Here is a 27,964-nt window from a genome sequence, read left to right as displayed (position 1 = left end):
ATATTATATTTCATCATCTATCTATAGATTATTATAGATTAACACTGGACAATGGACTTGAGGAAGGGTAATATTTTCCTATTACCCTGTACATTCCAACATGTGAAAACATGTTGGAATGTTGGTATCTTTATGGCAATATCTTTTTACCAATACAAATTACTGCTTCCTCATATCCAAACAAATAAAGGATTTATAAGGGAATCATTTGGAATAAAAATGGAGGCAAAGGCACTCTGCACATCACAATCTCAAAAACAAAAACAAAAAAAAACAGAAACATTTGACAATACAAGCCCAACACAGTCCTTTTCACTCAGGATACTGGGAGATGCGTTGATGGAGTTTTGGATACATACGCCGTCGCAAGACTAAAGATTCGGCACCCCACAGCCCTCATGAAATCAACAGAGACTTCAATCATGTCTCTCTCTCCAAAACCCAGATCAGCTTCAAAGTATGTGAAGTGCAAAACCAGGGGACATAAAATGGACTTGCTGTATGCCAATGTGAGGGAGCGCAACTGCCTACTTTCTGGGGGGTATGCAGACACATAGCAGGCGCCCCCCCCCCCCCCCCCCTCTTTGATCTGGGCACAAATTTGACCTAAAACACACTCTGATATTGAATCAAAAAAATCATTTTGAGTGCACCAGGACAGATATCCGGTGTTTTTTTTAGAGGCAGCCTTTCTAAGATCTTCTGCCAGTGTAACATCATTCTGTGCTATGAGATCAAGGATACCCAGAACATTTCCATTTCTACGATTTCCTAACTGTGCATTTTGTCCCCCTCAGTGGCAGGTTTCTTTCTGCAAGGAAGAGTATGCAGTCGATCACTCGAGTCAACAGGCTCTCTGCAATTCGCTATCAATAGTATTACCTAGGCATAAGCGGGATGCCAATTCTTTCCACATCAGATAAGCATTTTTTTTTTTTGAAAGACACTTCCAGTTATTATGCCCCACCACAAGGCGCGTCTCAGCAACTCTAGCTTCACCAAAAAGCTTACATGCAAAACAATAGACTATGTTAGAACTGTTGGAGTACAGTAACCAATTGGCGTGGGAAAAATAATCCATACTTCGATGCATCGCAATGCTGTGTAGAACGATTCAGTCTCGATTCAGATACGATAATAATCATATATATATTTTTTTTTATTAACTTATTAACTTTTGGAATATTAACTGAGTTATAAAGTATCAACTTTATAACTCCGTTTTTACTGGGTCTATTGAAGATAAAGACTTGCATAGAGGTTGTAGTAAAACAAAATAGCCACAAACAATTTCCTTTATTTTTCTTGTTATGATCCGTTATATTGTAGGCTCCATTCTGATCAGTACACAGTTGCAAGACAACAGTAACCTGTTGTTTTAGGATACTAGTAGTAGATTTAGATAGCCTGAATATTTACAAGCCTCCTCTTGATACACTGAAATAAAAACGACTGTTTTTCAACCACTTTGAAAAGATTTCTTTCATCGTACCGCACCCTTTCTCCTTCCCAATCTATTTTTTTTCTATGTTGTGACCCTGAGGGCTTCTCTGCCTCTCCATATTGAGTTACGTTTCATCAGATGACAATACGGTTCAAATAAAGACACTCTGGTGCTTGCCTCCAGGGCGTGGTCGAGGGAGCTCCCACTGGAGCGCCGTGTGGGGAGGAGGGGGGGAGGGAGGCGAAGGAGCGGGGGGGCGCCTTATGTTCCTCTGTTATTGACAATTCAAGTCACAAACACTGTTAAATACAGAAATTGCTGACTCAATTTTTTTTACTTCCATCGCTTTGGCGCCCCCTCTTGTGCGGCGCCCCTATGCGCCGCATATAGGGCATACCCACTTTTTGCGCCACTGTGAGGGAGGCATACCTTCGCTCTACCCTCCCACCAATCGGTCGTTCCGATCACAATCTGATACATCTCGTATACAAGCCTACCTTCCGCAAGCAGCACTCCACCACCAGGACTGTAGAATATGTGGTCTAGAGAGGCTGTGGAGGCCCTGCAGGAATGCTTCCAGACGACAGACTGGGATCTGTTCCTGGAGGACCATGTGGAGGACATTGAGGGACTCTCCAATTGCATTACGGACTATATCAGGTTCTGTGAGGACAGCGTGGTTCCCACCAAGAACGTCCACTGCTTTTAAAATAACAACCCTTGGATCAATAAGAACATCAAAACCCCACGACATGGTGGCCTGGCTTGGAGTCTTCCTCTCCAGCAGGCCACCGTACGTGCAGCTGCAGACAGCCGGTCAGATGTGGTGCTGAGCAACACCCATCACCACAACGAAACAGTTCTTTCACCTTTTCTCTTCACCATCTACACCTCTGACCTCAGCTTCAACTCTGGAACGCTACCTTCAGAAGTTCTCGGATGACTCCTCCATCGTAGGCTGCATCATTGAGGAATGGAAGGACGAGTACAGCGGTGTGGTGGAGGGCTTCGTCAGATGGTCGGAGGAGAACACCTTCCAGCTCAAAATCAGCAAGACCAAGGAGCTGGTGGTGGACTTCTGATGGAGCAGGAAGCCCCCAACCCCCGTTACCATCCAGGGGGTTGAAATAGAGACGTTGGACCACAAATTCCTTGGAGTATGCATAAACAATAAACTGGACTGGAAAGACAACACAGAGGCCCTCTATCGGAAGAGTCAGAGCAGACTCTTGTTGCTCAGGAGGCTCAGGTCCTTTGACGTGTGTGGCAGGCTACTAAAGATGTTCTACCAGTCTGTGGTAGCCAGCACATTGTTCTTTAGTGGGGCATGCTGGGGAGGAGGCATCAAGGCTGGGGAGTCCAACAGATTCAACAAGCTGGTGAGGAAGGCCAGCTCTGGGGATGGGCAAGAACTGGACAGTCTGGAGGTAGTGGTGAGAGGAGGATGAGGGACAAATTCAAGTCCATCTTGGGTAACCCCTCCCTTCCCCTCTGTGTTGAGCTGTGGCAGATGGGGAGCACCTTCAGCCACAGATTCATTTGGGAGCGCTTCTAGTTCTGCTTTGTGCCGGCAGCCATTAGGCTCTACAACAGTGCTTGATGTATGTGTTATGTATGTGAATGCATGTGTGTGTTTCTATTTGCGCATGTATATGTGTGTAGATGTGTATATGTATGTATGTAGAGTATATGTGTACGTGCATGTATGTATATGTGTTTTTAATATATATGTGTGTATATGTATGTATGTACTGTATATGTATGTGTATGTATATACACATTTATGTATATGTGTGTATGTTAGGGGTGTAACGATACACGTATTTGTACCGAACCGTCACGGTACAGGAACTTCGCAGTGGTTACAGAGGTGGAACGCAGTGCGTAAATGTGGCGTACATAGCGTTAATATGGCAAATGTTAAGGCTTTTTTTTGCGATGCGGAATTTAAAACTTGAAGTCAAAGTTCCCCCCCGGTCCGTTTAGCCAAAGGTATACTACTCCGACTCCGTAATCCGACTCCGTAACTGCGGAGACCCCTCAGCAGCTCTCCGACGGGATGTCGGATCCGCAATGCGATTCGCCGCCTGATCTATCTTATATGTTCACTACAAACCATGTAGGCAGTGTTGTAAATAAACTTCCAAAGCTTTTCAAATCTTATTTGGTGTTTTATTGGTCCTTAAGGTGCAAAGTAAACAATGTACAATGATGAACAATGAAATGATTTTGTTACGAGGACCAATCAAAGCCCTTGCTGTCTCCGTTGCGTCGACCCATTGGTCCATCGACGGATAGTTAAAAAATATTGGATGTGCACGAAAGATACGGAGAGGGTCTCCGACAGGCTCTCCGGCTACGGAGAGGGCTCTCCGTGTCTGCTGTGGCAACCCGGCCCGACACAGCGGCCCTGGAAGCCCAGGGGGCGGGTGATACTGCGGTCTACCACCCATTCCCATTCCGATTTGAGTGGGGAGTGGCCCCACTCAACGCAAAGGAGAAACACCTCCGATGGAGGAAGGCGATCAAACGCAGGTGAGGGGTATAAAAGGGAAGCGGATACACTGTCTAACGAGAACGTGTGGGTCCAGCGCCCGAGATGTGGAGAGGCGGCATTGCATCCGTCAGTTCCAAGAGTGGGAGGAACGGGAGCAAGGTGGAGAAGCGGCGTCTGGACGCCGACTGCATGGAGCTGCAGTTCCTGGAGCGTGAGCGGCAGCGGTTTGAGAGCCGGCGCGAGCGATACGGGATCCAGTAGGAGTGGGTCGAGCTGCACCGGCAGCACGACACTTCGGGCAGGACTACCGCACCGGCAATAGGTCCTACAGGTTCCAGGGAGTGGGGAGTGTATCCCCACTATATATATATATATATATATATATATCTATATATATATAGATATATATATATGTATATAGTAGCAGGCCAGTGGGAGTGGGGTTTCCATGCCACCAAGTTGAACAGATTAAACCACACAACACACAGAGCAGTTCAATGGGGTGATTTATTGACAGGGTAAATCACCATCACCAGGATGGGGAAAAGGGTAATCCCTAATCCGTATCCAGGGGTCGTCACCAGGACAGTCCTCAAACAAAGTGTCTGGTACACGGGGGTAGTCAGAAGGTCCAGGTCACAACAAGTAATCAATAAAGTGCTCACAGAAGCTCTCTCAGATACTCTCTGTAGTTTGCTAGCCCTAGCTCTGGCTTGTGCTAGCCTGCTCTCCCCTTTAACCCCAAGCACTCCTGCTCAAGAACTTCAGGCCTACTCCCCTCACTCCTCCCTGCCATCTGCCAAAATATATATATGTATATACTGTATATACAAAAATATATATACTTGATCACTGGGCCACTTCTCTTTGTTTACATTGCATTTCTGGTACTTATAATTTACAATTTACACTTTATAATCGTTTCTGTAACATTTTTTTTCTCAAATTCTGTAAAAGCCGTACTGCAGCCTATACCGTAAGTCGAAAACTCTTGACATTTTCAAGTATGGTTACCAATAACCCCCACTGTGGTACTGCACCCAAAGGTGGCGCTATTGTAATAAATCATGAATTAGGCTTATTTCTCCTCACCAGATTGACCTGGACTCAAAATTCTTTACGAATATTAATCTCTAGAATCAGATGCATTTATAAAACCCTGGGTCTTATGCCCTACATTTTTTTACTTTTTCCACAATTTCATATTAAAGCTAAACATGATGAGAAGATTCACAGGCTACAAAAATAATCAAAAATTCAACAAAATCGCCAAATGAATCTTTAGACCAACCCTCACAAAAATCATCGAACAGAATAAAACCAAATTGTGGTACTGCACCTAAAGGTGTCTCTATTTTAAACAATTATGAACTAGCCTTATTTCTCCTTACCAGAATGACCTGGACTCAAAATCATTTCATTATATTAATCTCTAAAATCAGATGCATCTTTTTCACCCAGGTCCTCTGCTCTAAAAATGTTTACTTTTCCCACAATTTCAAAGAAAAGCCAAACTTCCACAGTCTCAACCCATTTTGCCTACATGACCATTTTGTTATTGTATGACTACCATACGGCTATCATTAGATGGATAGCATTAACAGTGCAAATTTTCAGATCCGTGCTCTTTTACAGTTTTTCTCAGTCGCATTTCTCAGATCAGAATCGAAATTCTCAAAACTACCTGTTCAAACTTCACATCAGTGTGTCACTTGTTCACATCAAAAAAGCAGTTTCTCATTTATTTGAACACGTTGCTAATGCTTTTGTACATCTTGCAAATGATTATGTACAATTCTCTGCTATTTCCTACATTATCAATTGCTTATGTCATGTTGATCCAAATGTATTGTAATGGGTCACTATTGAATAGTCTCATTACAATGGGCATTAGTTCATTGCATAGGTCTTTACATGCAAAATGGTTGAACAAGTTGTCATAATATGTCAACCATATTTTTACACATTTCCATTAGACTTTTTTTCTAAATCTGTCCTGAATTGGTAAATTGCTCCCAAGTGAATCTTGACTTTCTCTAATGAAGGGAAATGTATGACGCGTTAGATCAACCAATGATCAACCAGTTTACTGAAGTAGCTCAAAGGTGCATCTCATGAACCATCATGTATATATATAGCTGGAGCAAAACACAATGTAACAATGTTTGACGATTGAAGGACAAGGAATTGGACAGGGTCAACAGCCAGAGAGAAGAGGAAGAGGATGAGGCTGCGTGGCGGAGGAGCTGGGAGGCACAACAGAGGAAGAGGCAGAATGCACGTTCCTGATGAGATAAGAGCCACACTTGTAGACCATGTTCTCAATCAGGGGCTTACAATGGCTGAGGCTGGTCAAATGTTTGGAGAATCTGTGTCCTCAATCAATCAGACTTTTCGTTGACAGAACAGGTATGTAATCTAACGATAGGCAATGTAATATATACTTTCTGTAATGCTTCATACAATATTACAGTATTCAACTTGCATTTTACAATATACAGTAAGTATACTTTTACTGTACTGTATTTTTTCCACATAGGATTGCAAGACAACCTCACAGGGCTGGCAGAGGGCCCCTTTTCACACCTGAACAGGAGCAGGCTATTTGCACCATGGTTGTAGAAAACAATGCCATAAGGCTAAGGGAACTAAAGAGTGCCATTATAGAGGACAACAACATCTTTGAAAACATCCAAACAGTCAGCATCTCAACCATTGACAGGGTGCTGAAGAGACACCAAATGATTATGAAGCAGCTGTATATTTGAAAGAAATGGTGAAAGAGCGAAGGAGCTGCGCTACCAGTATGAACAGGTAAAGCATGTATGAGCATGCAGTAACTTTACCTCACAGTAAACAGTACAACATTGTATAGTGATATACGGTACTGTAAGTGTGACCCTTACACATTTGCTATGGCTGAAGAAAAGAAGATGCAAGGTTGAAGGCTGGATTCAACCTAACGAAACACAGAAGCCGTGGTCGAAATATCATCGGCTACAGAGCTACAGTTGATGTGCCAGGCCAACGGGGTGGGAACATAACTATAAGTGCTGCTAGCTCTGAGAATGGTGTGCTAACGCATATTCCCGTTATCGGGCCATACAATACGGAGCGTCTTGTCACCTTTTTAAACACTCTCTACAGGGATCTCATCCCTGAACCAGAGAGGGATCAGATTGGAGATGACTTGCCAAAGTACGTGATAGTTTGGGAAAATGTCAGTTTCCATCGCTCCAACATCATCTGGCAATGGTTTGACCCACAACAGGATGCTGATGGAGTTCCTCGTACCCTACTCCCCATTCCTTAACCCCATTGAGGAATTTTTCTTGGCATGGTGATGGAAAGTATATGATTGCCAGCCACATACACAGATGACCCTTCTGGCCGCCATGGATAATAATAATAATAATAATAATACATTTAATTTAGAGGCGCCTTTCAAGACACCCAAGGTCACCTTACAGAGCATATAGTCATCATTCAAAACTATGCAAAACAGACTAGGAATAAAAGGAAAACAGAGGTTAAACATGAAGAATAATAATAATTAATAACACTCAAAGACGCCTAAAGTGAAGGGGGGACCTCACTAACCACCACCAATATGTAGCACCCACTTGGGTGATGCACGGCAGCCAATCGGTGCCAGAACGCTCACTACACACCAGCTTGAGGTGGAGAGTTAGGGATGAGGTGGAGAGTGAGGGAAAAGAACATATTTAAACACTATCGACCATATTTAAACACTGTCGATCACATTTAAACAATATCGACCACATGTAAACACTATCGACCACATTTAAACACTATCAACCATATTTAAACACTATGGACCACATGTAAACCCTATCGACCACATGTAAACACTATCGCCCACATTTAAACACTATCACCCACATTTAAACACTATGGACCACAGGTAAACCCTATCGACCTCATTTAAACACTATCGCCCACATTTAAACACAATCGCCCACATTTAAACACTATGGACCACATTTAAACACTATCGACCACATGTAAACCCTATCGACCACATGTAAACCCTATCGACCATATATAAACACTATCGACCACATTTAAACATGTAAACCCTATCGACCACAATTAAACACTATCGACCACAATTAAACACTATCGACCACATTTAAACATGTAAACCCTATCGACCACATTTAAACACTATCGACCACATCCAAACACCATCGACCACATTTAGGATGCAGAGTGTGATGACATCACAGCAGATGCCTGCAGAGGCTGGATAAGAAACTCTAAAAGATTCTTTCCACGCTGCATCGCAAGACTAGATATTCGTTCTGATGTTCGTTCTGATATTCATTCTGCCATCAGCGATCAGGGAAGCTGACTCTGTGGAGCTATTCAAAGGAAAGCTCAAAATGCACCTCTACAATCTTGCATTTAGAACATAGGAGTGTGAAAACGACAGATGCGAAGTGAAGACCACTCTGTTTGCTTGTGCTTTTCTTATTACAGTATACATTCCCACTATGTACTTTTCCGTTCTAATTCACTATTCTGTCTGTTCTAGTGTGTTGCGGGTACTGGACTGGATGCCTGGACTCTCCTCATGGATAACCGGCCAGAACCCCATCACCATTTTAATATGATGTGCATGTATTTACCTGTAGAACTTTTGGATATCCATGCTTACTGCACAAGCGACTTATACCAAGATTTTCAACTTCCAACGGAGATAGCCAGAGCACCGTGATCCAGCATACCAGCTCTCCCGGAAAAGAGGGCCCGGAGGCGGCGTCGGGAACGTAAACAGAAGCGGGGGAAGCGGGGTGGCTTACGAGCTAGGCTAAGGCTAACCCCGCATAAGCTACCACTACCAAGCTTGTTCCTAGCCAATGTGCGTTCACTGGCGAATAAACTGGATGAAATACGGCTCTGGACTACCTCTCATAAACGGATTATGGACTGCAATATAATGATCTACACTGAAACATGGTTGAACAACCGCATCCCGGACACTGCAATTGAACTACAGGGGCGGACTATGTTCAGAGCTGACAGATCAACTGAAGATTCCGGTAAGACCAGAGGCGGTGGTTTATGCATTTATATCAACAACGCATGGTGCATAAACACTGTCACGATCGGGAGTCACTGTTCTGAGAACCTGGAATATCTGTCTGTTAAATGCCGGCCTTTTTACCTACCCAGAGAACACTCATGCATTGCTATTATGGCCGTTTACGTACCCCCTGATGCTAATGCCAAACTAGCAATGAAAGAGCTACATTCTTCTATTAGCACACAACAAACTGCTCACCCAGAAGGGGTATTTATTGCTGCAGGGGATTTTAACCATTCAAACCTGAAGTCAGTACTCCCCAAGTTCCACCAACATGTCTCCTGCCCGACCAGAGGGGACAGAATGTTGGACAAAGTGTATGCAAACATCCCCGATGCCTACAAGGCTATACCACTCTCCCACCTGGGTCAATCTGACCATATTTCCCTGCTGCTGCTGCCCAGATACACAGCCCTCATTAGCCGGGTGAAACCCACAGTGAGGACTGTGAAGATCTGGCCCGAGGGTGCAGAGGCCGCTCTACAGCTTGGGTTTCAGCGCACAGACTGGAGTCTGTTTGCCACCAATGCCACCTCTGACTCTCAGCTGGACATTGAGACATGTACCTCCTCTGTTCTGGAATATATTAATAAAGGCGTAAATGATGTCACAACTCATAAGCAGATCAAGATATACGCCAATCAGAAGCCTTGGATGAACAAAGACGTCCGTCTACTGTTAAAGGCCCGCGACATTGCTTTTCGATCCGGCAACGCAGAAGCCTACAGCACATCCAGGGCTAACCTGAAAAGGGGAATACGGACCGCCCAACACAGCCACAAACTACGGATTGAAGAACACTTCAATAACTCAGACCCCCGACGTATGTGGCAAGGAATACAGGCCATCACAGATTACAGAAGAGCAAACTCAACCCCCCTTACCACCACTACCGACTTTGCTAACGAGCTTAATCACTTTTATGCCCGCTTTGACCGTGACAACAGCACTACGCCTGTCAAAACTACCCCACCACCTGGTGAACAACCCCTCAGATTCACTGCCTCTGACGTGCAGTCAGTGCTGAGCAGGGTGAATGTAAGGAAGGCAGCTGGCCCGGATGGCATCCCTGGGCGCGTGTGGAGAACGTGCGCTGAGCAACTATCTGGAGTCTTCACCAACATATTTAACCTGTCACTGGCCCAGGCTGTTGTTCCCGTGTGCCTCAAGACCACCACCATCGTCCCCGTGCCCAAGCAATCTAACCCAGCGTGTCTGAATGACTATCGACCGGTAGCATTGACCCCCATCATCACCAAGTGCCTTGAGAAGCTAATCTTAGCTCACCTCAAGCCCAGCCTTCCTCCTGCATTAGACCCCCACCAGTATGCATACCGTGCCAACAGATCGACTGAGGATGCCATATCCACAGCCCTTCACTCTGCCCTCACCCACCTGGACAATAGCAATTCCTATGCTAGGTTGCTATTCATCGAATTCAGCTCAGCTTTCAACACAATCATACCATCTGATCTGATCATGAAACTACACAAGCTTGGCATCAGCATATCCACCTGCAACTGGATATTGGACTTTCTGATCAACAGACCACAGACGGTGAGGTTAAACAACCTCTCCTCCACTACACTTCCTCTACACACTGGTGTACCACAAGGGTGCATGCTCAGCCCTTTACTGTACACCCTCTTCACCCATGACTGCTCCCCCATTCACAACTCCAACTCCATCATCAAATTCGCAGACGACACAACAGTGCTCGGCCTGATCAGGAATAATGATGAATCAGCCTACAGGGAGGAAGTCCAGCACTTGGCAGCTTGGTGCGCTAGTAACAATCTTGTGCTCAACACCACCAAAACCAAAGAACTCATTGTTGACTTCCGGAAATCAAAGGCAAGCATACACACACCCATTCACATCAACGGGGCTGAAGTGGAACGGGTCACCAACTTCAAGTTTCTGGGTGTCCATATTTCACAAGACCTCTCCTGGTCACTCAACACCTCCACTCTGATCAAGAAAGCTCAACAACGCCTCTTCTTCCTCAGAAAACTGAAAAAAGCTGGACTCTCCCCTCAGATCCTCCGGAACTTCTACCGCTGCACCGTTGAGAGCATCCTCACCAACTGCTTCACGGTATGGTATGGTAACTGCACTATGGCTGATAGGAAAGCCCTACAGCGAGTCGTTAAAACTGCTCTGAAAATAATTGGCACATCACTCCCTGCCCTCACTGATCTTCATCATTCACGGTGTCTGCAACGTGCAAACAAAATCATCAAGGACCACACACACCCCAGTCATGCCCTGTTCTCTTTCCTCCCGTCCGGGAGACGTTACAGGAGCCTCAGGAGTCGCACCAGCAGGCTCAGAAACAGCTTTTTCCACTATCCAACACAAAGTGAGCAGAGCACACTTTGTGTTGTGCTCTGCTCAACACAAAGACCCTACACTAGCCCCCCCCCCCCCCCCCCTTCTTGAACATGGACTATGGTCAGTCTGACTACCTCAAACCACCTATGCACTTTACTTATGCACTTCAATATGCACTTCATATTCATACTGCATTCTATGGACCCTTCAGAACTATATGCACTTTAAAATGAATGTGGATCAACTGTATTAACCATTTATGTATTACTTGCACTTTATATTCATAGTGCATTCTATGGACCCTCAGAGCTATATGCACTTTAAAAACTGACTGGATATTTTTTACTTTGTTGACCAGCTGCTATCTGCTATCTGTGTCTTATGTATTATTATTATTATTATTATTATTCTTATAGCGCTGCTTTAACAATAACGTTTTATTGATTGCACTACTGGTTAGATGCTAAACTGCATTTCGTTGTACTGGTTGTCCTTACTTGTGCAATGACAATAAAGTTGAATCTAATCTTGAATTAGATGGCGCCGTACTATGGCGACTCGGTGTTGCTCTTTGTTTGTTTTGTTTATATACTGTTTTGTGTACTTATGGAATCATGCAATGGGCTTATTCGGTATGACAGATCCGAACTCATTCGCATAAGGGACAACCTGCCGCTCTCACATTCTCCCGTTCTGGATTTACCACCTAATTTCCCTCGAGGACGACCAAAACACCAGCCGAGGAAGAGGGGCAAGAGAGGTGGAGCACTAGCTCGGCTAAGACATCGGGGTCACCGACTAGCCCTGCCGAGCCTCATTCTATCCAACGTTCGCTCGTGTTACGGCCACCCTTACAACACGGCTCGCGTTCCGGCGGCCCGCAACGTATTAAGAATACATAGACCAAAGTTCCCGATCACAATAGTGGTGACGTTTATTTCACAGAACTTCCAACAAAAAGGACACTCATTAAAGAAACAAAAAGGTTGGACGAAGCCTGGGCCTGCCACGCATTGGGCCGTCGAAGCCAGCACTTCCTCCCTACAGTCCCCATCCTCCGCTATATAAAACAAATACGAAAACAGATAGCAGTCCTCCAAGCAGGATTCAAAAGGCAGCTCGAGTCAGCGTGAAGACGCCAGAATGAGAGCCCCATCGGGAGCACAGGCCACGCCTTAAGTAGCCGTAGCTCCACCCCCCAGGAATCGGGAACACCTGCGAGGACAGAGGAGAATAGAGCGGGTGGAAGAAGAAGAAAAAGGGGAGGCGCGTAACACCTCCACCCTAAGTTAGTGTTTTCCTCTAGTTTGATTTTTCTTTTTCCCCAAACAAAAAAACAGAAAACAAGGAAAACACAACAATCTCAGACTGATTTACAAGCGCGACAACGCATCTGCTACTACGTTATCCTTGCCTCGAATATGCTTAATAACTACGTTGAAGGCCTGTAGGAAAATGCTCCAACGCATCAGCCTTTGATTGGTGTTACGCATCGATTTCAGGTACACCAGGGGATTATGATCGGTGTAGATGGCAACAGGAACGCTTGCCGACCCGACATAAACCTCAAAGTGATCTAAGGCGAGCACAATAGCGAGGGCTTCTTTCTCGATCGTAGAGTAAACACGCTGGTGCCGGTTAAACTTTCTGGAAAAGTAAGACACAGGATGTTCCACTCCATCAGCCCCATCTTGGAGCAGGACAGCACCTGCTCCTACATCGCACGCATCAATAGCTAACTTGAAAGGCTGCTCGAAGTTCGGCGCAGCAAGTACCGGGGCGTTCGACAGAAGGTCTTTAATCTGTTCAAATGCGTACTGGCAACCCTCGGACCACACAAACCGGACCTTCGGGCTTATTAGGTCGGTCAATGGCGCCGCAACCGCGGAAAAGTTCTTACAGAACCCCCTGTAATAACCCGCCATCCCCAGAAAACAACGCAGGTCTCGCCTAGACGCAGGAGCAGGGAAATCATGAATTGCCTCCACTTTCGCTTGAACCGTTCGCACTTCACCTCGGCCCACCACCTTCCCCAAGTAAACAACAGTTGCCTGACCGAAATCACACTTCGCCAGATTCAACGTTAGATTCGCTTTGCTCAACCGGTCAAACACCTCACTTAACTGCTCCATGTGATCCTGCCAGGTATCAGAATGAACCACCACATCATCCAAATAGGCTTCGCACCCAGATACACCCGACAAGACCGTGTTCACTAACCTTTGGAACGTAGCGGGCGCATTACGCATCCCGAAAGCCATCACCTTGTACTGCAAGAAATCATCAGGCGTTACAAAGGCTGAGATTTCCTTCGCACGTTCCGTTAACGGGACCTGCCAATACCCCTTTAGCAGATCGAGTTTCGTCACGTACGACGCGCTGCCAACACGATCTACACAATCCTCCACTCTAGGCAAAGGGTAACTGTCCGGCTTTGTCACACTGTTCACTTTTCGGAAGTCAGTACAGAAACGATCTGATTTATCTGCCTTGTCAACTAAGAGACAGGGCGAACTCCACGAGCTCAAACTGGGCTCAGCAATCCCGTGCTCCAGCATGTACCCAACTTCCTTCTTAAGACGGCGCCGCTTGTCCGGGTTCACCCGGTAGGCATGCTGCTTGATTGGTGGAGAACCGCCTACATCAATATCATGCTGCAGAACTGAGGTACAGGAAGGAACGTCAGAAAACAACTCAGAGCGTGAAAAGATCAAACCTGCAACATCAGCGCGTTGAAGGTCAGGTAGGTGAGCCAAATGAGCGTCCAGCTCAGTCAACATTTCAGAGTTCTTTAACCTCCCCTGCACTAGTGCTTTGGACGGAACCTCCACATCATCCTCCCCCGTCTCCAGCGCAATCCCGACCCCGACACTTCCAACGCTGCACACCGCCAAAGTACAGGCGGAGCCGGGTTTAGCGACACCGTCGGCCACCTCCTCCACCGGGGGTTCAGCTGGACGTTGACTGCCCAGACCAGGATCCGCGTCACGACCCTGATATGGTTTCAGCATATTGATGTGACACAGCCTCTTCTTGCGGCTACGTTCCGGAGTAGCAATCAGATAGTCGAAGTCACCCACTTTCTTTTCAACACAATAGGGGCCACTGAAACGAGCTTGCAAACAGGACCCAGGGATCGGCAGCAGAACTAGTACTTTATCCCCTGCAGCAAAATTCCTGCTCCTCGCCTTTCTATCGTACCACCCCTTCATTCTCTTCTGAGCAGCACTGAGGTTCTCCTTTGCCAGCTCACCAGCCCGGCGCAGTTTGTAGCGGAAATCGCACACAAAATCCAACAGATTCTGAGGTTCAGAACCACCCACCCACTTCTCTTTCAGCAGCTTCAATGGGCCTCGCACAGAGTGAGCAAAAACCAACTCGGAGGGACTAAACCCTACCGACTCTTGAACCACCTCTCTCACGGCAAACAGCAGAAGGGGAACTCCCTCATCCCAGTCTTTGTTAAACTCCAAACAGTATGCTCACAACATCGACTTCAGTGTCTGGTGGAAACGCTCCAGTGCCCCCTGCGACTCAGGGTGATACGCACTCGAGTGGACATGACTCACTGCCAGCTGCTTCAGCACCTGAGCAAACACGCGCGACATGAAGTTTGACCCCTGATCTGTTTGAATGACTTTTGGCAACCCGAACACAGAAAAAAACTTAATCAATGCTTTCACCACCACCGGAGCTGTTATTTTACGCAGTGGAATAGCCTCAGGAAACCGCATTGAGGCACACATGATCGTGAGCAAAAATTGGTTACCCGACTTGCTACGTGGCAAAGGGCCGACACAATCAACGATAACCCGCTCGAAAGGTTCACCTACTGCCGGAATTGGATACAACGGCGCCGGTGGGATCGTTTGATTCGGCTTACCAATCACCTGGCAAACATGACACGACTTGCAAAACTGCACTACGTCCCTCTTCAACCCAGGCCAGAAAAAATGCCGCAGTACCCGATCATACGTTTTGTTTACCCCCAAATGACCGGCTAACTGATGGTCATGTGCCAAACTCAAAATATCCGAGCGATACTTAAGAGGAACCACAACTTGGGTTACCACACCAAAATCCTCACCCGCTAGTGCATACGACGGAGTCCATTTACGCATGAGTACCCCATTTTTAATGAAGAACCCGCAGGCAACAGACACAATCTCTTGCTCTGAAACAGCTCTTTCAAAAATAAGTGACACAGCAGGGTCGGCCCCCTGCTCAGACACGAGCGAACCACGCCCTTCGAACGCTTCAGCAAAGCTTACCTCCCCAGACGACGACTGGCCAGAGATAGGTGTAGCAGTCAAATCCAAAAAACTGCCAGAGAGACCAACTTCATCGTCCAAGGGCCGGTGTTTTGCCATCGCACGGGTTACGGCACACGCAGAAAAAACTCCAGGATACTTCTGAGCCAACCTATCGTTACTCTCCGTAACCATAGGAACCACCGTCACTTCAGGTTTTACCAACACCCTGCCCCCAGCTAGATCATTTCCCAAAAGAAAGGACACTCCTTCAATCGGGAAACAGGGACGAACACCGACAACCACCGGACCGGTCACCAAATCTGACTCGAGGTAGACTGTATGCAACGGTGACCCCATGCACTGCATCCCAAAACCACGGACAATTACACTTGAATCCACACCGGACGCACTAGAAAGGGGCAAAATATCACTCAGAATAAACGACTGGGACGCTGCTGTATCCCTCAGAATAGTCACCGGCACTTTACTCCCCCCCTGAGTTAAAGACACTTCCCCCCTCATCAAGAATGGTGCATATACGTCCAGCTCTGAATCCCGACACTCAGGAGTCACCTCCGGCTTAGGTCTAACCGACCGTACACAAACCACCGTTTTCGTAGGTTGCCTATCCCCCTGCAGAGCATAACAACTAGCGATCAGGTGCCCAGGCTTCTTACAATAGTAGCACACTGGACGCTCCCTTGTGCCCTTATCTTCCCTAACAGGCTTCTCCTCACCGACCGAAGCGCCGTGTCTACCCGACTGGACAGAAACCCTGTGATCGCTTCTAGCATGCCGCTCTTGCGGCACAGTTCTTTCAAACACAAGCTTATGTGTAAGTGCGTACTCGTCAGCAAGGACCGCAGCGTCGGACAGCGAAACAGTTTTATTCTCATTAAGATAGGTGGTAATCTTCTCAGGCAAGCAGTTCTTAAACTCTTCCACCAGCACCAAAGCTCTGAGATCACCCAAAGTCTGCACCCCTTGTGACAAACACCACCGATCAAAAAAAACCTCCTTCTCCCGAGCAAATTCCACATAAGCTTGCGTCTCCAGCTTCCTATGCCGACGGAACCTTTGGCGATATGCCTCCGGCACAAGCTCATATGCCTTCAGAACGGCAGCTTTTACCAAGTAAAAGTCCAGACTGCTCTCAGAGGACAACGCCGCGTAAACCTCCTGCGCTTTCCCAGTCAACACACACTGCAGCAACACCGTCCACAAATCCCTAGGCCACTTCATCGTGGTTGCAATACACTCAAAAAGAATAAAAAACGTATCCACGTCTTTCTCAGAGAATACCGGCAACAGGCGAATGTGTCTAGTCACATCAAAAGCAGCGCTTTCCCAGTGTGTACGCCCACCTGTTGAGAGAGATGGCACAGCCACGCCAATCTCCAGCTCAAGTTCCTTCAACCACACCACACGCTTGGTCTCAAGCTTCTTCACCTCGAAATGGCAGGTCATCTCCTTCTCCTTTAAAGAAATCTCCTTCTCTCTCAAAGAGGAGGAAATCTCCGCCTCTCTCAAAGAGGAGGAAATTTCCGCCTCTCTCAAAGAGGAGGAAATTTCCGCCTCTCTCAACGAGGAGGAAATCTCCTTCTCCTTCAATTCCAGCCTACGCAACTCCAGCTCAAGCTCCTTCATTCTTATCTGCTCGTTGAACCCCGCCTCATCAGGTTCACGAGGGGAAATAGCGCCCTGCGCTGCCAATACACCCTGTTCAACCAAAACAGACAAAAGTCGTTCCTTAATTACCGGCTTCCTGCCGTACTTACTCACATCGACACTGTATCTCCCCGCAATGAGCTTTAGGTGTTCTACCGTGCACCCATCCAGTTTTTCAATGGTTGGGTCATCCACAAAACCCTCCAGATCGAACTCCATCTCGACTAAATCAAACCACGCTATCAAACCCCAGTTGACGAGAGAGACGGAAAAAAATAGAACCCTAAGACAACAACGCAAGTGCGTTAAACAATAACAATCTTGTATGGACGAGCCCCCAAATATGTTACGGCCACCCTTACAACACGGCTCGCGTTCCGGCGGCCCGCAACGTATTAAGAATACATAGACCAAAGTTCCCGATCACAATAGTGGTGACGTTTATTTCACAGAACTTCCAACAAAAAGGACACTCATTAAAGAAACAAAAAGGTTGGACGAAGCCTGGGCCAGCCACGCATTGGGCCGTCGAAGCCAGCACTTCCTCCCTACAGTCCCCATCCTCCGCTATATAAAACAAATACGAAAACAGATAGCAGTCCTCCAAGCAGGATTCAAAAGGCAGCTCGAGTCAGCGTGAAGACGCCAGAATGAGAGCCCCATCGGGAGCACAGGCCACGCCTTAAGTAGCCGTAGCTCCACCCCCCAGGAATCGGGAACACCTGCGAGGACAGAGGAGAATAGAGCGGGTGGAAGAAGAAGAAAAAGGGGAGGCGCGTAACAGCTCGTTAGCAAACAAGAAGGACGAGCTCACCTCCCTCATCCTCTTCCAACGGGATTTTAGAGACTGTGCTGCCATTTGCCTGACAGAAACCTGGCTGCATACTAACATCCCGGACTCGGCGTTACAACAGGAGGGCTTTACGTTTCATCGGGCGGATCGCACCAGTGATTCGCTGAAGCAGCGCGGCGGTGGTGTCGGCGTCTACATCAACCAGAATTGGTGTACAGACACCAAAACTCTATCGTCCAGCTGCTCGCCTGATCTGGAGCATCTCACAGTGAAGTGCATCCCCTTCTACTCGCCAAGGGAAATCTCCTCCATCATCCTTTGTGCGGTCTACATCCCACCGAGCGCAGCGGCAGCCTCTGCCACTCAACAACTAGCCGACCACATTCACACTGTGGAAAACTCCAACCCAGACTCGACCGTCCTGGTGCTTGGTGACTTCAATCACGTCTCCATGCAGAAAACTCTCCCCAGATACAAGCCTCAGATTCGCGTCCCCACCAGGCTGGACAAAACCTTAGACCAGTGCTACTCCTCCATACCGGAGGCGTATCAGGCTCTAGTCAGAGCCCCTATCGGTGAGTCTGACCACAACACCATATTTCTTGTTCCTAAATACAGACAGAGACTTAAGACATCTAAGCCAATGACTAAGTGGGTTAAGAGGAGCTCCCCTGGGGCTATAGATATGTTGCAGGACTGTTTTGACATCACTGACTGGGATGTTTTTAAACCTGAGAATCAGGATGATATAGATACTTTCACTGACTGCGTAATGTCCTACATCTGTTTCTGCGAGTCTGTGTGCATCCCCACCAAGTCTGTTACTATCTACAGCAACACCAAGCCTTGGTTTGATAAGGAAGTTAAGCGCCTGTGTAAGGAGAAAAATGACGCTTTTAAATGTGGGGTCAAAGAGCAATACATACTACTTAAATACAAACTCCGGAAAGCAGTTAATACAGCTAAAGCCAACTACAGACTCAAACTTGAAAACAAACTCTAAGATCACAACATTAAGGGTGTCTGGCAAGGCCTACAGGCGATCACTGACTACAAGACAAAACATCATGTTCTTGACTGTGACTCCTCCCTGCCAGAGCGACTTAATGACTTTTTCTGCCGTTTTGAGAACAATGGTGCCCAGACTAGTTCTCTCCCACATTCTCTGTTGGATGGGCACTCTACCTTTTCCATCCCAGAGCATGATGTCCGTAGACTGCTACGGCATCAGAAAATCAATAAAGCAGCAGGGCCTGATGGTGTGACACCAGCTACTCTAAAGAGCTGTGCAGACCAGCTTGCCTCCATACTCACTTACATTTTCAACTGGTCTCTTAACACAGCAACGGTACCTGCATGTTTTAAATCCGCTATGATCATTCCAGTGCCCAAGAAAAGAAACATAACCTGTCTTAATGACTATAGGCCTGTGGCACTTACTTCTGTTGTTATGAAGGTACTTGAGCGCCTAGTTTGTAGGTACTTGACGTACATCACGCTAGACCCTCACCAATTTGCCTACAGGGCTAATAGGGGAGTGGACGATGCAGTTTCACTTTGCACACATTTCATTCTGCAACATCTGAACACTAAGTCCACCTATGCCCGTGTACTGTTCATTGATTTTAGCTCGGCTTTCAACACCATCATTCCTGTCAGACTGTACAATTTTCTCCTGGCTGCAGGAGTTGATGCTGTACTTTGTCAGTGGATCTTAAACTTCCTGTCCAGTAGGAAACAGTGTGTTAAAATCAAGAATAATGTTTCATCACCAAGGATTCTGAACACTGGCGCCCCACAAGGGTGTGTCTTGTCACCTCTATTATTTTCACTGTACACTAATAATTGTACATCAAACTCTGCATCGGTTAAAATGTTAAAGTTTGCAGATGACACCACTGTCATAGGCCTCATATCTGATGGGGAGGAATCTACCTACCGGAGTGAGGTTGAACAGCTGGTGTAGTGGTGTGAAGACAATAACCTTATACTAAATACAACCAAAACCAAAGAAATCATCATTGACTATAGGAAAAAGGCAGGCCAGCACCTTCCCATCTCCATTAATGGCCAAGTTGTGGAGTGGGTCTCCTCCTTCCGCTTCTTAGGCACCACTATCCACCAGTCCCTATCATGGAACCTCAACATTAGTCTTATTATTTCCAAATCCCATCAGAGGTTATACTTCCTCCGTCAGCTGAGGAAGTTTGGGGTAAGTCAGGCAGGCATGACCCATTTTTATCGTGCAGCCATCGAAAGCGTGCTCACCTTCTCCCTCCTGGTCTGGTATGGTAGTGCTACCAGCCAGGACAAACAACAGCTTGAGAGGGTAGTATGCAGGGCCTCTAAAATCATTGGCTGTAGTCTGCCTACCATAGGCTCGCACTATGACACCAGAATTTCCAGGAAAACTAGGAAGATCATCTCTGACCCCTCTCATCCAGCACACCACTTATTCACACTCTTACCATCAGGGAGGAGGTACAGAAGCATCACAAGTAAAACAACACGCTTTAGGGATAGTACCTATCCACAAGCTATACGCCACTTGAACAAGCACTAAGCACTTTAAGGTCTTTAAGATCTTCATGGTCTACCTCACTTGCAGTTTTTGCACCACTGTACTGTACTTTACTGCTGTCATTCCCCGCGAACCATGCATTGTGTGTTTTTCATGTGTGTTGTTAAGTGTTGTACTCCTTGTTATTTATGTGCCGTTTTGGCTTTCTGTCTTGTAATGTTGTGTTGTTATGTTGCTGTGTAATACATGTGAGCACACCAAAACAAATTCCTATCAACTGTATTTTATATACTGTTGAAATGGCTATAATAATAAACTTGAACTTGAACTTGAACTTGAACTTGAATCTAAAAAGTATGTCAATTGTGGCACCCATTGCACTCCTGACCATCCCTGGAAGAAGGGATCCCCTACTATGCGTTTCTTCTCTCAAGACCTGGTTCTTCCTTGCTGATTTCAAGGGAGTTTTTTCTTGCCCGTGTGGGGGCATGGGTAAAGGGGGGTGTCATAAATATTTGGCCTGTTAAGCCCTTTGAGACTGTAATGGTGATTAAGGGCTATACAAATAAAATTGAATTGATGTGGATGAGATTTTTTGTCCCAACAGACAGGAACGTCAGGAGGTGTAAGAAGACTGCACTGTAATTCCTACAGCACTGCATGTACAGTTTTCAATTAGGAGATTGTCCTATGTTCACATTTCTAATATTGTTTTTTTATTTTGCAGTGTTATCTTTTCCTTTCTGTATCACAATGACATGGTCGGTCAATAAATTACATTGCAAACAGTAAAAGCTTAAATATGAGTCTTGTACAGTCTATTCCACTTACTCAATCTTCCACATACACAAAGGTGTTACTTACAATAATTGTCTTCAAAACTTTAGCCATAGTTTAAATAAGAACATCCCTCCAGAGAACACTGTTATATTGACAACATGACTAAGTAATGTGATTGTCTTATATGTACACATGAAACAAGGACTTGCCATTCTGATTGCACTGACATGTTCATTGACACAGATAATTAATTTTGAGAAACAAACTAAGGATTTTGAGCAAGGGACTGGCTTTTGCATGAAATGCATGGTGTTTTGCTATTTGTACGAACTGTTTTGAGAAATGCACTTACTGTTTTGCAAATTTCAATTCTGATCTGAGAAATGTACCAAAGCGAATGAGAAAAACTCTAAGGAAGCCCTTACAGTTATTGTCTATTGTGAAATGTTTGCTTGGAGTTTTCTTGATGTTGTGTGCTTATCAATAGACATTTTCACCATGTGAATGAGGCTTCATGCCTAACAGGAATGTCAGTGGCTCAACAGGATAATTCCTTGTACTGGTGATCCTTAGGTTCAGAGTTTGAATCCTGATTAGCGCATCATGAAAAAGCTGAACAAGATATTCTGTCATTGCCACACATTTACGAAACACAACATTGAACAGCACCGGAAATTCATCAGTCAATCAACATTCTGACTCATTTGTTTCCAAGAGTCTGACTGCCAAGACACAGTATAGCAATCGGGGAACTTCTGCGTTAACCATTTTTCCTTCAAAATTAACTCATATTTGTATTTCTTCCGTTCGTGTTCTTGACTACAAAGGTTTAATTTCCCCAGAATTTCAAAGATTTTTCAGGTATATGCTTTTAAGAAACTACTTAATTCTCTTGTGAAAAGTGTGCTTGGAGTTTTCTTGATGTTGTGTGCTTATCAATAGAGATTTTGACCATGTGTTTAAGGCATCATGCAGTTCTGGAATGTCGGTGGCTCAACAGGATAATGCCTTGTACCGGTGATCCTTAGGTTGAGAGTTCGAATCCTGTTTAGATCATTCTGAACAAGCTGAACATGAAATTCTGTCAATGCCACTCATTTAAGAAACACAACATTGATCAGCACCTGAAATTCCTCAGACAAACAACATTCCGACTCATTTGTTTCCAAGAATCTGACTGCCAAGACCCAGTATGTTAATAGGGGATAGTCTACGTTAGCCATTTTTCCTTCATAATTAACTCTGTCATATTTATATTTCTTCCATTAGTGTGTTCTTGACTTTTATTTTGCTCGGACCCCGTTAATCACAGCTTGCGGTTATATTTTATAATTGATATTGTTTACACCGTATTTTTGTTTGCCCTGTTTGTTATTTGTTCTGTTTGTCTTGTCCTTACTTTAGCATTTAGTTTGGTATTTACTGTAGCGTCTATTTTTGTTTTCATTAGTACTTCGTATTTATATTGCATTGTACTTTATGTTGTGTTTTTCCACTGCTGCTGGGCTGTTGCAACAAACTAAATTCTACTATGGGGATTAATAAAGTTGTATCTAATCTCACTGGTAACAAAAATCACCGGTAACCGAGTGTAAACTCGCCAGTAACGGGTGTAAACTCACCGGTAACAGAGTGTAAACTCACCGGTAACAATGTTTAAACTCTGGGGTAACAGAGTTTAAACTAGCCGGTAACGGGTGTAAACTCACTCGTAACAGATTGTAAACTCGGAACTTAGGAAATTTCCTTAAAGGAACACGACACCGACGAAGTCTACCTATATGAGGCGCGTTAACGCAGAAGAAGGGAAGAGAAGAAAATATAATAACAATGGATACCAATTCCAGAAAAATAATTGTTGGCATCGAAATGAATTAATTTATTTCTGGTTAGTAAATAAAATTACATGAAACTACACAGTTAAAAGTAGGCAATGGATTAACTGCAAATATTGTCAACTTATTCGTAGGCTATACAGCATTTACAAAATAGCAGTCAAGCAAATTGATTTAGAAAATAGACAAACAAAATGGAAAACCCTACAAATAATAATGAACTCATAAAAGGAGGGTAATGTGACGCAGGGATTAGCAATGGCAGCTTGAAACAGTGGTCCTGCTGTCTTTTGGGTTAGTATCCTTAATCTATCCTAAAATACGTTATAATCTATACATTTTTCTTATACATTTTGCGAGGAACTCAAACATGTCAGAAGAAGGTAAAATTTCGCCTTCTGGAAGTAACATTGAACAACGAAAACTTCACTCAGCCGCACAGATTCAACTCAACATGTGCTCGAAGGGAGTAGCAGCTAGCAAAGATCCTACAGCTAGCACAGCCACGGAGCCCGACCAGCCTGGTATGGCTCAGATTCACGGGATGCTGAGCAAGATATTGGAGGAAACGGCGGATCTGAGAGAAATTCGTCGGTCTCTGAGCTCCGTGGATACAAAGCTCTCCTCCCTTACTTCTCGCATTACGAAGGTGGAAGACCGAGTGACAGCTAGAAGACGTGCAAGCTAATATAAACGAAAGACCGGCGGCTTCATTGTCGACGGTGGCAGGGGGGGGGGTTGCGCTTGATTATCGGGGGGGGGGGGGGGGGGTGGGGGTTAAGTGCAATTTTTATTCATAACATCAAAATATAACACTTTGAATAAGAATAATAAGTCAAAGTTAGATCAAACTAATAGTGCATATATTTCATTTTAGACCGTTTCCGTTTTTTTTATACTCGGGAGGGGGGGGGGGCAGCGGGGGGGTCAACCTCTGACCAGACCTGGCCCCCATGTGGCTACGCCCCTGCTTAAGAGATTTACTTTTTTGTTTTATTTGAACAATGTTCCTGGTTCTGTTGTTTTGTGTGCCAGAATGGTTCGCAGTCTGCTGTTTATTGAGCTCAGGGGTTTTCAAAGTATAAGAGAGTGAGCCCAGCTCAGAGAAGAAATTTCAGCTGAGCCCCCCCCCCGCCAAATTTTTTTTCTCAATCCCTGTGTTTTGAAAGATCTTTTAATTATTTTACACATTTTAAACATCTCTGATCATATTTTAAACATCTCTGATCATATTTATGATCATATATATTTAACATTATTTCAGGCGGGGCTGTTTCATTGTCCTACTAAATGCATAAAATATCTTGGCATTCTCATCCCTCGCCAAATTGATAAATTAATCTAAAAATAATTTGGACCCACTTTTTACAGTTTTTCTCAGTTGCTTTGGTACATTTCTCAGATCAGAATTGAAATTTACAAAACAGTATGTGCATTTCTAAAGACCAGTCGTACAAATAGCAAAAACACCATGGATTTCATGCAAAAGCCAGTCTCTTGCTCAAAATCCTTAGTGCGTTTCTCGAAAGCAAATATCTGTGTCAATGAACATTGTCAGTGCCATCGCAATAACAAGTCAAAGTCCTTGTCATTGTGTACGGATAAGTCAGTCAAATTGCTTAGTCATGTTGTCAATATAACAGTGTACTCTGGAGGGATGTTCTAATGTAAACTATGGCTAAAGTTTTGAAGACAATTATTGTAAATTGTAAGTTGCACCTTAGTGTATGTGGGAGATTGATTGCAAGAAACTGGACAAGATTCATATTTACGCTTTGACTGTTTGTACTGTAATTTGTTGACAAACCATGTCATTGCTAGAAATGTGAACATAGGAAAATCTCCTTAGGGCAGTGGTTCTCAAACTATGGTACGCGTACCACCAGTGGTACGTGATGCGCTATCAAGTGGTACGCAGAGGAATTAGAAAAAAAGAAACCGTTCCATTATAAACATTACTATCAAAATACTAGTATGAATGGAAATACATTCACCATGAGATCATGCTCTCACTTACTGTGTGTGTATGTGTATGCGTTTCCGTGTCTCTGTTCTAGTGCTACAACTTTGTACAGCTGACAACAGCTAACAATAAATAATATTATTTTTAAGAATAAATGTACCTCCTGCATGCGATGTGCGTAGCTAAATAGGGCCACAGGTCTACGCTACTGTATGTTGTTATATTTTACAACATCTGTCATAATGGTGGTACTTGGGGAGACAAATATTTTCTGTTGGGGTACGCGGTACAAAAAGTTTGAGAACCACTGCCTTAGGGTAAACTGTACATGCATTGCTGTAGGAATTACAGTGCAGTCTTCCTACACATCCTGGCGTTCCTGTCTGTTGGGCCACAAATTCTCAGGCAGCCTCACTCCTCTTCCTGTTCTTCTTCTCTCTGGCTATTGACCCTGTCCAATTCCTTGTCCTACCATTGTCAGACAATGTAACATTGTGTTGTGCTCCAGCTATATATATACTTGTCAGTTCATGGTTCAGGAGATGCACCTTTGAGCTATTTCAGTAAACTGGTTGATGTTGGTTGATCGAACACTTCACACATTTCCCTTCATTGGAGAAAGTCAAGATTCACCATTGTAGCAATTTACCAATTCAGGACAGATTTAGAAAAAAAGTCTAATGGAAATGTATAGAAATATGCTTGACATATTATTTAGACAACTTATTCAACCATTTTGCATGGAAAGAATAATGCAATGAACTAATGCCTAAATGTTGTGGGGGTGAGACTATTCAATTGACACCCATTGCAATACATTTTGATCAACATGACATAAGCAATTGATAATGTCGGAAAGAGCAGAGAATTGTACATAATAATTTGCATGAATGTACCAAAGCATTTGCAACTTGTTCAAAGAAATGAGAAACTGCTTTTTTGATGTGCACAAGTGACACACTGATGTGAAGCTTGAACAGGTAGTTTTGAGAATTTCAATTCTGATGAAAAACTGTAAATCATCCTGTCAATCTGACACACAGCATACAATCAGAACACTACTTCATGGCGACAAGCGGTACAGCATGTATAATGCATAATTAGCATTCCGCCCACTTACAATATAAACTGCAATTCTTACTGGATTAGATGCTTCATGAAACACCTCAAGAACGGATGCTTGTTAACATTGTGTCTCTGTAAGGGATATTGTTCCGAATACCCCTATGTATTTGGAGGAAGACCGAGCTCTCTGAGTGGCCAACGATGCATAATCGCATAATGCTGTACTTCATTCCACCAGATGTCGTTATTACTAATAACTGAGACGGTAATCATGTAGCCACCTAGCCGATTACGTCTGTCCAGCTAAATTGGTTTATGGAGTCCTATTCTGCTTGACCCCCACATTGCTGCTCGCAGCTATATTTCTTCTTGAGTTCAAAGTTTTGTTTCTTGTTCTTTTAGGCCATCTACCGCGTGCCTATTATCTGCATTTTCTTTTTTTTCGTTTAATCTTTTACATTATTATTTATATTTTTTGTCATTATTACTCAGCCTTATTATTGTAGTCTTTTTATATCTCCCTCCAAATTTGTCTGTTCATTCTATACTGAAAATATGCTCATGTACAGGCAGGTGCAATTTATCAATTTATAATACCAAGATATCTTAAATGTCGGGAATGTCAATGCAATCAAAAGAGAACCAAAAAATAACCTTCTACAAAGGTTAGGGGAACGTTGAGGGAGCCAAACCTGTAACCACATTGCAACACATTGCAACCAAAACCTAACCAAAAGTAACATTCAGGGAACGTTGCTGAACTCACCGAATTGAATTACAGGGTGTGAACTCACCGGTAAAAGGGTGCGAACTCACCGGTTAAAGGGTGTGAACTCGCCGATAACGGGGTGTAAACTCACCGGTAACATGGCCATCTGGAGATCCAATCACAATGTTCTCTGTCCTCCTCACAATCCTCTTTAGGTTAATGTCTGTGGGTTCGGTCTAACGTAGTAACACACCCATTGTTCCAACGGTAGCCTCTTGTCCTTTTCCACTTCTTCTGCTTTGTTTTTCCTTCGTTGTTCAACTGTATTCTCTAGATGAGTAATGAGTAATGTAGGTAAGACTGGAAGGAGGTCGGATTATGAGTCGACTTGCTCCTTTACTCTGATGGTCTCCTTGACTGATGTCCAACAAGATCAACACTTGGTCTGAAGCTTCCTCCCATCATCCCCGTTATCTGGAACATAGACCATACATACACCGGGTATATGGACCGGGTGTGTCTCACTGCAGGCCCAAAGACGGACAGCTTGCGCCAAAAACACGCAAGTCCAACCGTCCATTGGTCACTAGATGACCCAATCCGTCCAGAGACGTCCAACGTGAGAGGATCTATTCACAAACTCCGGCTCCTGTAGGCCTATACTAATCCTCGGTGACCTGAAAGTTTAAAACAGACGACATTGCTGTTGGGTGGACTTTCTGAGAGCTCCCTGTCCGTGGTCTGACCGGTGTCCCTTCACAAAGGGACAACACAACATTAGGATATCCTGCCTTTGTGTGTGTGTGTGTGTGTGTGTGTGTGTGTGTGTGTGTGTGTGTGTGTGTGTGTGTGTGTGTGTGTGTGTGTGTGTGTGTGTGTGTGTGTGTGTGTGTTCAATGACATCATAAATCTAAAGTTTAAAAACACCAACTCCCCATGAGTTGAAGGCCTGCTCTCTTGCACCCATCAGACATAAGGGTCTAATTTATTTA

General features: G+C 44.8%; 1 protein-coding gene across 1 annotated transcript in view; it reads right to left on the bottom strand.

Moving 5' to 3' along the window:
- The window catches only part of LOC132457730 (apoptosis-stimulating of p53 protein 1-like), a 79,163-nt gene extending 51,417 nt beyond the window's left edge, over window positions 1-27,746 (bottom strand). Inside the window, exon 1 of the mRNA XM_060052038.1 lies at window positions 27,124-27,746. Coding sequence (XP_059908021.1) covers window positions 27,124-27,138 — 15 coding nt within the window. The 5' untranslated portion in view covers window positions 27,139-27,746. The remainder of the gene's footprint in view (window positions 1-27,123) is intronic.
- Window positions 27,747-27,964: the final 218 nt, after the last annotated feature.

The sequence above is a fragment of the Gadus macrocephalus genome, chromosome 5 (assembly GCF_031168955.1).
Source record: "Gadus macrocephalus chromosome 5, ASM3116895v1".
Taxonomy (NCBI): domain Eukaryota; kingdom Metazoa; phylum Chordata; class Actinopteri; order Gadiformes; family Gadidae; genus Gadus; species Gadus macrocephalus.
The sequence above is the reverse complement of the archived record's forward strand: the minus strand, read 5'-3'. Positions and strand labels throughout refer to the sequence as shown.